Source organism: Conger conger, chromosome 7 (assembly GCF_963514075.1).
Source record: "Conger conger chromosome 7, fConCon1.1, whole genome shotgun sequence".
Taxonomy (NCBI): Eukaryota; Metazoa; Chordata; class Actinopteri; order Anguilliformes; family Congridae; genus Conger; species Conger conger.
Window position 1 is genome coordinate 40,023,003 of NC_083766.1, and position 13,512 is coordinate 40,036,514.

The window sequence follows — 13,512 nt, forward strand, 5'->3', positions numbered from 1 at the left end:
GAAAGGCAGGAATACACCCTGGACAGGTTGCCAGTCCATCACAGGGCACACACACCATTCACACACACTCATACCTATGGGCAATTTCGACTCTCCAATCAGCCTAACTTGCATGTTTTTGGACTGTGGGAGGAAACCGGAGCACCTGGAGGAAACCCAGGGGAGAACATGCCATGTTATAGACACCTATAGTACTGTAGCATTAAATTCCAAGCGGCGTTTGCATTCTTAACCCTCTGAAATGGCCGCAGATTGCTTGCTTGTACAACTGTAGCTTGTGAACATGCAAACTCCACACAGAGAGGCCCCGGCCGACAGGGATTCAAACCCAGGACCTCCTTGCTGTGAGGCGGCAGTGCTACCCACTGCACCATCCGTGCCGCCCAAAAACGAAAGTCGATAAGCCAAAATGAAAAAACAAAACAAACAAAACAAAAGAGAAGGATAAAGCAATAAGACGATAAGACTAAATAGGTCGTAACAGAAATCAATCAGAAATAAACACTGGAGAGTATGGTCGGGACACAAAACAATCTGGCAACAAAAGATGGAAACAAAGGGGTTTAAATACATGTAACTACAGTTTTATTGTGGAGTTCCTTTGACTTCATGGCTTGGTTTTTGTCCTGACATGCAGCCTGAATTGTGGGACCTTGTATACACTGGTATGTGCCTTTCTAAACTATGTCCAATCAATCACAGGTGGACATGTCCCCGCCAAAATCTGAGAAAGCCTCATCTGTTTCCCGCAATGTTGAAACTAGGCAAGATACACAGGGCCCTGAATCTTCTCCCAAAGACTGGATTCACATTTATTTCTTAACTTTCACAACAAAATGTGACAACTAAGAATTCAATAGTCAAGCTACAACCCATGGGGTGGGTTATGTCTATTATATAACTTCAGTACTTCAAACATATATTCGCTTCATGGTTGTTCAGTTTAAAAAAATAAAAAATTACAATAGCTTTCGAACATATTAAGCATGTGCAGAGAATTTTGGGTAGATATTGCACACTATTAATGAAGATATCTTTGGTAGCCTACTTTGAAAGGAGTCTTTTCGGATAATATGCAAAGATATCTGGGAAACTTGCCTATGTACCATATGTTATCTATTTTTTGAAATGGCAAAGAATGAAGAAGCCTAACTAGCTAACTTAGTTTCGGTGGTGAAGTTTGAACGTCAGCTAGTTATACGTCTATGGCACTGACGAGTGAAGTGAAGCGAAAATGAAACACAACGTAACAGGCAGTGTGTATGGTTGGGTACACCACCTTGGGAATTGCCAGGCCAGGCCTCCCCTAGGAAATGAAATTCTCATAGAAGTCAATGTAATGCATTTTTTTTCATGCCAATATGTGATTGGCCAGATCGCTGAAAATGGGTGGGCAACGGAGGCCTGGCCTCACCATGCATTGTGTCCAGGGCTGAAAGATTGACATTTTGTTCGTCCAATCACATGCTACTGGTTCATTTGGAATCAACTATCCTTTCCTTTCCTATTCAACACAGAAGCCATTTTGAGAATTCGCTAGTCACTTCAGTCAAACAAACACTCGCCATAGTGGCTACGAGTGTCCTATCAACTTGTGCTTTTCAGGGAATTTAGCGAATACCCCTGGCTATCATCCCTGGAGTTTATAGCTCATTTGGCCAAACACTTTTGCTTAAAACTACCTTGGAATTCGGCGAGATTCTAGCGCAATTTGAGCTCTTGGGCTGGAGATAGCAGATTCCAGATACTAGGGAGTGAGAATGACATTCAATAGGTCATGTTAGACACCATTTGGGATTTATTGAACAGTTTTATTTTTAATGTAGTCCATTTTGTTTTATTACAAGTCAATTTAATAATCTTCCATATCAAATTACCGAATTGTTGCTCTGTGAGGAAATTCACTCTAAATACGAATAGAGTGCTGCCCTCTAGTGGATAACGTTAACGTTAGATAAAGCCAACTGGAACCATATTTTTACATATTTTATATTAAATATATAGAATAAAACTACATATGATAAAGAAAGTGTTATCTTATCTTTTTTATATGCTAAACTTGATTAAATTGGTGATTACCTGTTGAAGCTGTAGAAGAATGAAAAATGTAAGCTAAACAAAATTGTTTTTAACTACATAATTAAAATTCCTGCCTTTTACACGTGTTCACTTGGCATTTATATTACATCCAAATGTCATTTCTCAGCTTAATTATCAGGCAGGCTCATAGACTTACAGCAATGTCATTTCTTCAGGAAGGCACAAGGCTAAGCTCTGCACAATGAATTTCATCAGCCAGAACTTTCTGACTGTAGCTTACACTCCAAATAGTATGCCTTTGGCCAGCACAAAGACAGATAAGAGAACAGGGAACATTCCATCGCGAGTGAAGTGAGCAAGCGGAAAAAAATGGCCTCCTCAATTCTGGAAGTCACCAGCCTCCACTGGTATATAGCTAGAGTGTAGATGAAGGTGAAGTCAAAAAGGATGGTTTTCCAGCATCCAGAAAAGGAGCAATGCTTAGGCCTTTCCAACTAGCTTCCCCGCAAAACTCCCAAGAGCACATACTGTACTGTATAAAAAGTAGAAAGGATTTTGATTTCATGCATTTTACCCAGCAAACCCCACCCACTGAAAACCTGGGGTTTAGCCAAAGCAATTTCCGCACAGGCTTTTATATTTTTTGTTTGTGAATGCAAAAAAGTATTAAAATCACCACAAGCTAAGAATTCTCAGATTTCAGTTACCTGGACCTTGTGAGAGAGATGGGCTGGTATCCATCCCTGACTGTGCCCGGAGTGATTGTTGCCAGCAGCCCGACAGGACAGTGTGCAATTTTGTAGATTTATTTTGCCTGGTGCAATTGAGCCAACCAAAAGGACCAGAAGGTGGGGTCTGCAGTTTGTGAGAGTACTTCATACACCAGACAAGCTCAGTAAAGCATAGAAAAGTATTTTATCCAGGTCTGTTCTTATCATGAACCAGCGACACTCCTAGTCTGGTCTATACAAACTTTGACTCCATGTCTGTGCAAGCACAACTGGTGGTATGAAGATGAAGGCCTTTTCACAATGACTTTGTTGAATGATTGTAGTGTTTGCTTTAAACACAACATGTTTTAAGTGCACCAACGTTTTAAAAATGAACACCATTTGTAAATTCTCCATATCTCAGATGTTATTCAGTCATTCTCTAAGGGAAAAGGCCCACTCCACAGGTGGAATGCGGAGTGAAAAGAGCAGTAGCTTGATGTCACATCTTTGCAGAAGAGTAGATACAATGTGTGCTCCCCAATCTGACAGAGGTGCCGCAGTGTCAGTGTGAACACACAAATTAGCCATTCCAATTTTGGAGAAAACGGGCTAAAATCTATTTAAAAGCGTAGTAATTCACTGGGTGCCTGGGACAGGCACACTAATCAGTGACCTATTGACAGTGTTTTAAGAGGAGTGAGAGCGAAGCATGTGGCTCAGCGTTAGGCTGCCGAGGGCAACAACCTGCTGTGAGTAATCATTTGCAGGAGGAAGTGTGAGCCTGATCTCCCTTATTAACACCTATGTTATGTTTGGTCAATGACTTTTGTTACACAAAATACCTCACTGAAATTAAGATCGCCTTTCCCCAAACCCCAGGGAATATCATGCATTACAGTATATAAAACATTTTTTAAGTGAGCAAAACAAAGAGAAAATGAAAAAACTGGTAAGTCTTGAACCCTGGTCACTTGCATCAGAGACCATCACACGAACCACCACAACGGAGACTAGGTTGACTAAAATATTTCACCCGTTTATATGCACCTTCTGTGATCTCCAAAAGGTCAAAGGTCAGGGGTTACAAGCATTAAAAAAAAAATGTGTTCAGTTGTGCAGATATAGTATGTACAGCAGCTGTATTTATTAGTTAATTATTCAGACCTCTTTGTGTTGTAGATTAAAATTTTAAATGGATAACATTTCCATTATTGCCCTTCAATCTACACTCGATAACCCATAATGAAAAAGTGAAAACATGTTTTTGCTATTTTATTCAAAATCAAAATTGAAATCTATCATTGACACAAGTATTCAGATGCTTTGCTGTGGCACTCCAAATTACATCCTGTTTGCTTTAATGATCCACCTGTGGCAAATCAAATTTATTGGACAAAATTGGGGAGGGTAGATCAGGGTAAGGTTATAAAACCATTTCTAAAGCTTTGAGTTTTACCCAGGAAGAGAAGTTTGGAACCACCAGCTCGAGTTGGCCGCCCGGCCAAACTGAATAACCGGGCAAGAAGGGCCTTTGTCAGGACATAGGTAACCAATTTGAGGGTTTTTACAGCCATATTTGGTGGATCATGTAAGAACCAGCCTTTTTTCATATATAGTCCCCTACTTTTTTGGGGACCAAAAATAATTGGACAAATTAACACAAACTGAAATAAAGTCATTATAGTAATTGTTTTATTTCAGGTGTTTGTTTGCTGGAGTAGAGCAACAAAAAAATATATCCCACTGTCCAAATACTTACGGACTACACTGCATATAATCATATAGACCAGGCTTTCTGTAAAATTACTGGTTAAATCATCAGAAAGAAGAGTCTGCCATTTCTTTGAATAAAAATGGATAAATGAAAAAAAAAAAAAGCTCCAGGCTTTTAAGTAGTGATTTGTTGATTTGAGATCAGTCAACCTTTGGATACTTCTGAACAGAACACAGGGAAGTCACCACTTCCACCAGAAGTTAACATCAGTGGTAGTTTTTCTTATATGTTCGCCTATGCTTATTGCAATACACCATTATTTCTAGTAGACTCTATTTATGTCCATCCATCCATCCATCCATTATCTTAACCCGCTTATCCTGAACAGGGTCGCATCTTAACCCGCTTATCCTGAACAGGGGGGCTGGATACATTGGGCGAAAGACAAGAATACACCCTGGACAGGTCACCAGTCCATCGCAGGGCACACACACCATTCACTCACACACTCATATCCATGGGCAATTTAGACTCTCCGATCAGCCTAACCTGCATGTCTTTGGACTGAGGGAGGAAACCAGAGTACCCGGAGGAAACCCACACGAACACGGGGAACAGCTGTTACAGTGGATTGCCATTACCGTGTCACTGTGAATATTGCAATGTCAGCTTGTTGTCATGAATGACTGTACAGCAGCTAATCATAGGTTGATTTAGTGTTGTTAGCAGTCCGGTGAAATCTGGTCAATTTAAAATGAAAGACACATTCTACCTAGTTAGCCTATTATTTCACACATTTCTTTCCTTCTGTTTTCATAAAGAAATGGTACAAGTCACATACATGGAAGTTGTGTATTTATTTGTCGTTTTCTCTATGTCTAAGTGGCTAGGATAGCCAAAAGGTTAAATAACTTAATAAACCACATTTCTCAGGAGAACAACTACCATTTAAAGGACGTTAACTTCTAGTGGAAGCGGTAGCTTCCCAACAGTGAGTCTATGTTAGCCTATGTTTATTGAAATAAACCAATATTTTTAGTAGCCTGTATTGCTGTGCAGCAAATTATTTTATTTGGTTCTTAGTCTCTCGTTAGCAACAGCTTCCCCACCACAGTGTTACAGTGGATCACCATTAACATGTCACAGTATGCTGAAATGTATCGTATCTTATCTGGAATTCATTTTTCATTTATTCTTCATGGAAGTTGCACTGCTCAGAACACAATGAGCTACCTTGGTGTTTGGAACACGTTGAGTTTACTTTAGGCATTTCTGCAATATTGCACTGTCAGCTTGTTGTCCATGAATGACTGTACAGCAGCTAATCATAGTTTGATTTAGTGTTGTTAGCAGTCCGGTGAAATCATTCTGTCATTTTAAAATAAATGTCGCGTTCTAGTTAGCCTATTAATTTACCCGTTTCCTTCCTTCTGTTTTCAGAAAAAAATGGTACAAGTCACATACAGGGAAGTTTTCTATGCATCTTAATAAATAAATTCATAAATAAACAAACCACATCTTCTGGTGGAAGCGGTAGCTTCCCTGTTTTCTGTTCGGAACACGGCTGTGAGTCTACGTAAGCCCATGTTCATTGATATAAACCAACAAGGGATGAAGAATAAACTGAAACATGATACTACTGTTTTATAAATTGGTTGTTTGATTTCGTATTAGTCGCAATAATTAATCCCACCAATCTTCATCACCCATTGCAATTTGAGTGATTGATTTTATGTGTGAAATTACTTTCAACAGCACTATTCATGCAATTAGTGTCTGCCATTATGTTGCTGAATAGCATGGCCCACCCATTCGCTCCTGAAAATGGCACAAATTGTCTACATTTCTTAATGACTCAAGTCTTTTATTTTAAAAACACATGCATTTGGGAAAGGCCATTGAGGTTATGGCATTACACTGTTACAGTAATTTAAAAATATAAACAAGTTGTGGCCTCCTGTAGTGTTAATGTAGCAAGTAATAGGGCTGGAACAATTGTGACATATTCATAATACTATAAATAGGTGTATGAATATAAAGGCTACAGTATGAATACAGCGGTTTTTACAGTTTTAAGGTTACTGTTAGGCTACTTTCTATCACTGGTGGCATAAAACAAACACATTAGGTTTGACCTGCCTGGGATGTCTCTGCACTTTTGACTGGCTAGCAATCCCAGCAACATAGCATGCTATATCAAAACTGTGCAATGTCTTTGTCACTAAAAGACAATTTACAATGACACACAGAATTCAGTAGCAGAAAAACCCGTCCGATAAAAAAGAAAAACTTGCACTTCAACGGTGCCACTTTCTATGGAGTGATGTATTCACTTTTAGAAAGACAGTGACTGGTGGCATATACACAGGGAAAGGATAACAAGATATTTCTGACCATTGGAAAGGTAGTAGCCTATTACATTTCTGCATTTTCTGGTTAACAGAACGCTACTAAGACTTGCTGGCAATGACTGTGGACATAGAGCTAGTAGTAGGTAACATTACTGCATAACTAACATAATGGTAAATGGTAAATGGTTGGCATTTATATAGCACCTTTATCCAAAGCGCTGTACAATTGATGCTTCTCATTCACCCATTCATACACACACTCACACACCAACGGCAATTGGCTGCCATGCAAGGCACCAACCAGCTCATCAGGAGCATTTGGGGATTAGGTGTCTTGCTCAGGGACACTTCGACACAGCCCAGGCGGGGGATCGAACCAGCAACCCTCTGACTGCCAGACGACTGCTCTTACTGCCTGAGCTATGTCGCCCCCACATAACATTACCTAAACTTAAAACGAAGGAGTTGGAGCATTGTCCAATGCATTGCATTGTTGTATTAACTTGTAAAAATATTACTGTGACTGTGTGGTGGGGATGCTGTTGCTAACTAGGGACGATGAACCGGGCAGGCTAATACAAAACATTTTGGTGCCCTTGACTGTAATGGAATGCTTTCATTTATGTTGTTTGAATGTCCAAGTGCCCTTAAAGCAAAGCAAATTGTATGGGTTTGTGCTATTAGCTTATGCTAGCTACATCATACTAACCTCATACGGGGACCGGTAAAGGCTTAGAACACTCTAGCACTTAGCTCCTAGTTTTATCACCACTACTGTTAAGTAAAAAAGGGGACAAATTACGTTTCCTGTGAGAAATGTATTGGCGAGCACACGTGCACACACAGCAGTCGACATTCTAAAGCTCCACTTTGCCAACCCAACTAATACATTGTTTTATATGGATGGTATCACATTTGAACTCATGTTATGATCAACCAGATAAAGATTTAATAGAGATTTTCCTGCTCAACAGAGTGCTAAACTGTTGTAGCTAGTTGTGCTTCAGCTGCTGATCCGGAAAATTGTGAGCTGACATTGTTCTGAACAATTCGCATGTATCCAAGTTTTTGTGTGTCTGGGATCGCCAATTAGAAACCATAATCATAAATAGCATTCCTCAGAAGAAAAACTACAGTTCACCGGATGTTAACTTCTGGTGAAGCAGCCGCTCGGGAGTTAGTCTAGCTAAGTTAGCTAACTTAGCTTCAAAATTAGCAAACTTGGGTAGATGATCTGTTAGCTATGTTGTATCATAACATGCCACCTAAAATGCAACTGACAACTGAAAGTAAAGCATATTGCCGGAATTGTATTTCATGTAGGCTACAATTACACCATTCAAAATTGAATCTGACAGTTTAAGTATTCTGTAAAAGTGAGAACTGCGCGATGATACACCCTTGTCATGATGCAACACATATAATAACAATGGATTACAAGTGAATAACAACTGAAGGTAAGTGGCTCTAAATTAAACAGAAAAAATATATATTGTGTGGCTGAACACTGAACCTAAAATTCAGGAACTCAATTAAGACTCACATTTTCCTTTTTAATAGGAATTAAAATAAAAATGTAAAAAAAGGAAAAAAAAAACATACCAGAAATCTTCAGTTCTGCACTGTTGTAGATGGCCCCATATTTATTCTCAGCTACGCACTGGTACATGCCAGAGTCAGCCTGCCGAACACCATGGATCAACAGCTCTCCACTCACCATCTCCACTCTGCTCTGTAGCCAATAGGAGACATGGGTTATTCACCAGAGTTTCAGAATGAAACATCTCTGGACCAGGACTGCTTTAGTTCAAATCTTATATACTGTAGAATCAACCAAAATTGGAAAATATTCTCATACAATTGCTGCGTGTGTGTTGTATGCAACCACATTATGTATTCTGCACACAGAAATCCTTGGATTTACCTCATTACTAAAAAAGTTATGGATTAAGTATTTGGTACAAGGACTTAATCAAGTCCCATATACTTAATAATACAGTGTGCAACTATTGTCCATCATTTTATTAAATTATATATTTTTTGAGGGTGGCTGAGAAAAGACAAAAGTAACTTGTGTAAAGTTGCACATTGTGGAATCTGCTTCTATTGTCAGCTAGGTGACTTTGAGTCAATGTGTGACACTTTCAAAAGTGAAAGCATGAAAGTAATGAATGAAACTGAGGAGAGCACTTCCACAACAGGCAGACTCTTTCTTCACACTGGCAGTAACAAAGGCCTCGCTTCTTAAAGAGATTAACCTCCAGTCTCCCACAGCCAAAATCAGAGAGGATTGCACTCTAATTTCCTCTGGAGGATGCAAAACCTCCAGAGTCAATCAGCTCGCCAGAGGCTTCCTGTGGTGCTAATCCCACTGCCCCATAATGGGGGTTGTGTGCGGCAGCAGCATACCTGCGACAGGAGGGGGGCGCCGTTGCGCAGCCAACGATATGTGGGTCTGGGCTTGCCTGTGGCCTTACATTCCCACTGCAGCTGCTCCCCGCTGTCCAGCTCCGTGTTGTTTAACATTTTGATCCACTGGGGGTAGGCTGGAGCAGGGGGAAAGACCCACACAAGGACATGATGAGTCCTTACCCATACCCACTCTTACATTCACATACACACATACATACAAACGTGCAAACATATAGGTGCACGCTTTATGTTAACTTATGTCTTTGAAAGCCATTTTTATCAGATCATTTAACTTGTGATCATTTATCATTTAAGTAGAAAATAATCAATAATGATCTGAATGGCAGTGCAATAAAAGCAGTGAACTGTGGTCTATGTGACAGTGTAATGTCACAGCACGGACAGGCATGATGAAATGAATGTGAAAGCTGTGTCCATTGGGTGTTTAATCCTCGCAATACCGCTCTGTTCACACTGCTTTCCTTCAACAGCCTCAATACACACAGTTCAAAGTGATATAGGAAGGCTGGCACTTTGCCACAAATGCAAACACTGCGTGAGGAAGTCCTATGCGAGTAAATAATACAAATGTGTACAAATATATGGTTATTTCAAATAGGCATTAATCAGATGCCTATAGTGCATGCTTACAATGAACAATTATACAAGGAGAGCCGATACGATACGAGTCGCTACATAAATTCCTAAACATAACGTCAAGTGCCGTATTTTAAGAGGATGATGGAAGAAATGATCCTTGAGAAAGTAGAAAATTGGTTTATGGGATCCTGGGGTTCTGCAGCATAAGTAAGGGTAGTCAAACCATAATAAATGCTCAGGATTCAGGTTTTATTGAACCAAAAAGAAGTAGCAAACTCCCCCATGCCCTTTGCCATGTTTAAATATTTGAAATGGTCTTGACAGCTTTTTCAAGATCCCTAGCCCCAAATACACAGTGAGTATTACCACAGCGAGAATCATTGTGGTTCCATACCATCTCATGCTTGAGGAAATCCTGAATACAATTTTCACAGAAGAGAAAGCCATTAGTCTTCCTTCACAATGTAGCAGGAGCTTTCTATGTCAAACACTATGAAATGCACATACTTTGTACATTGTATTATAATATATAGTGCTATCATATTATCTACTGAGATAATACTGTGACAAGGTCCATTTTTACCCATCCATAGCTCCATAGATCCATTGTAATCCACAACTCACTGTAAACATCTCCATATTCTGCTATCATGTTACCAACTGGGATAATACTGTGACAGTCAATTTTGTCTTTTTTGTCTAAAATTGTTGAGTAAGATTAATTCAAATCTTAATGAAGGTGTACATCAGAGTTTTTAAACCACTTCTTCCTGGGGTCACTTTCTAATTAAAAATTATATGAGTGGGCCTAACAATTTACATACACAATTTATAAAACATGCATGAACACAATAAATTGCATATACCTATACTGTATGTATGAAAAATGCATGCTGACACAGTGCAGATGCAGACCTGGCCATAGTATTTTTTGTTGCACCTCAAACTCATACTCTTTTGTCCTGTACAATTTTCTATTCAGCCCAAACAATTCAGCAATTCTCGTGATCCATGATTTACATTTACATTTTTTTTACATTTTTGTCATTTGGCAGACACTTTTAATCCAAAGTGCATAGGTTCTACCATAAGTCAAAGCATCACATCCAGAACTAGGAAAATACACATGGAATGCTGTCGTCATCATAGGTGCAATTTTGTTTTTTGGGGGGGTTAGACAAGGATAGGGATATCAGAAAAGAAGGCCGGGGGAAATCAGGAGGGAGGACTAAGGTAGAGTTTGAAAAGGTTTGTTTTTAGTCTGCGTCGAAATAGGGGGAGGGATTCTGCTGTCCTGACAGTGGTAGGCAAGTCATTCCACCACTGAGGAACCAGAACAGAAAACAGGCGTGAACGTGCAGCTCGACCGCCAGGTGCACGTAGAGAGGGAACCATAAGGCGACCAGAGCTGGCAGACCGGAGTGGTCTAGCTGGGGAGTAGGGAGTGATCAAGGACTGTATGTAAGATGGGGCAGTCCCCTTAGCAGCCTGGTGGTTTTGGAACATGCTCCAGTTGACATAGCCAAGACTTAATAAAAAATCCAGGCAATATTCCAGGAAGCATACTTCATCCAACTCAGTGACATAATCTCCTAGATAAGAACAGACAAGACCTTAACTTTCTATGAGGGGTGGCCATCTTAGTGCAGGAAAATTAGATTAGCTATGGTGGCAGAAACAGCCTGAATTATCCATGACTGAATATGGTGAATGGTAAATGGTTCAATAAAGCAAGAGCTCAACTTGCTGTCTCTATATAGGACAGAAAGAGTGTTTTTCAGTTGGTTGTTACTCAAAAGGTTTCAGTTTACTCCAAGGTTGTGTCCTTTTACTGTCAGGACACAGATAATTAAATGTGATTCAAAAATCAAAATCACATTCGGTGGAAAAATGACACATCAAAACCGTTAGTGGCACATTTGTTCCTTTACTTTTTGCTTACAGAAAGTTCTAAAGGCAAAATTGTTCATTAGGACTGAAGAGAATACACTCAGTGAGCACTTTATTAGGTAGACCTGTACACCAGCTTGTTAATGCATCAGTCAATCATGTGCCAGCAACTAAATGCATAAATAGATGCAGACATGGTCAAGAGAACTGTTTTTCAGACCCAATGTCAGAATGGAGAAGAAATGTGATGTGACCGTGGAAGGATTTTCATGCACAACAGTCTCTAGAGTTTGCAGAGAATGGTGCAAAAAAACAAAAACATCCAGTGAGTAGTAGTTCTGTGGGCAGAAATGCGTTGTTGATGAGAGAGCTCCGAGGAGAAGGGCCAGGCTGATCAAAACTGACAGGAAGGTGACAGTAATGCAAATAACCACACATTACAACAGTATGCAGAAGAGCATCTCTGAACACATAATGCTTCAAACCTGGATAGGCTACAGCAGCAGAAGACTTAGTAAGTCTAAATACCCTGTGAAATTCAGTTATAATGCTAGCAGAATCTCCTGAGCACGATCTCCAAACATCAAAATGAATAATGAATGAACACAAAAAACTGTTTAAATATCGCTGAAGTATTTAAGAAATAAAGGACACTAAGGGTTTTGCATTCCAGAACTTGAACTATAACTGTGCTCAAATCATATTGGAGATGAGAAATGAAAGGAGAATAGTTACTGAATCTAACTCTGCCATTCATGATGATTCAGGATAATGTACTGCCTGAGACGGGTGAGTGGGGGTTGGACCCAAAATGCACGACTCAGAAACAATAATAGAATAAAGTCCCGTCAGAACTTTATTTGGGATGAATAACAGTAATGCTCAAGAGTTGGTGTAGACAGGTGTAGACAATTAGTTAGAGCGTAGCAAGGAAATGGAAAACAGGTGCGATGGATGACAAGTTTAACAAGGTAATTAGTAACCATTAGTAATAAACCTATCCTGCCCTAGCATTAGTAAATTAGACGAGAAACGTAAGGTAACATGAACACATGATTAGTTTGTTAGTTTCTACCCAATCCTGATCTAGCATTAGTAGTTTTAGTAAATAGACAAATGGAAACAATTAGGGAGTGAATGACAGAAAGAGAGAGAGAGAAAAGGCGGAACGCAAGGTTTGCGGCAAGACATGTAAAAGTGTATGTTTAAACAGTAACCAGTCTCCGTAACAATAAACATAATTCAAAACATAACACAAAACGAAACTAAGACGATAACCACTCAACATAACAAGGTAATATAATCGTAACGAAACATAACTAGACATGACAAGAAAATTAATCGTAACAAGAAATAAACTAAACAACATGACTAACATAATACATGATAAGACAATACGTGACTTAGACAAAATGAATAAACATAAAACATGGCAAGACAGACCTGAAACGTGACACTGCCAATAACAAAATAATGAGTCTGTTCCGGAACAAACAAATTAGACATTATATTTAGCAAAAAACAGGCTTAGTGAGTACACCGGGGTGGAATTAGCCATTTGTGATTTCTCTCACTGATATGACTGGCCAAAAGCTATGTTAATGCTAATGGGGGCACCATTAGATTGGACACTGACCTGAAGCTACCTTAAGTCCCTTTAGCTCTGATGCTAACGGTAGCACCTCTAGCATCAACAATCTTATCAGCAATTCTAGAACTACACTTGTGCTAAAGCCCTTGAGCTTTAAAGTCATACTATGCAGGATTTAGTTTCTTGCTTCCCTCCTGTGTT

The 13,512-nt window shown here is 39.5% G+C and overlaps 1 protein-coding gene across 1 annotated transcript in view; it reads right to left on the reverse strand.

Moving 5' to 3' along the window:
- LOC133133178 (contactin-5-like) overlaps positions 1-13,512 on the reverse strand; it is a 175,338-nt gene that overhangs the window by 86,781 nt on the left and 75,045 nt on the right. Inside the window, exons 7-8 of the mRNA XM_061249245.1 lie at positions 9,228-9,364; positions 8,421-8,550 (exon numbers count right to left, since the gene is read on the reverse strand). Of these exons, the coding sequence (XP_061105229.1) occupies positions 8,421-8,550; positions 9,228-9,364 (267 nt within the window). The remainder of the gene's footprint in view (positions 1-8,420; positions 8,551-9,227; positions 9,365-13,512) is intronic.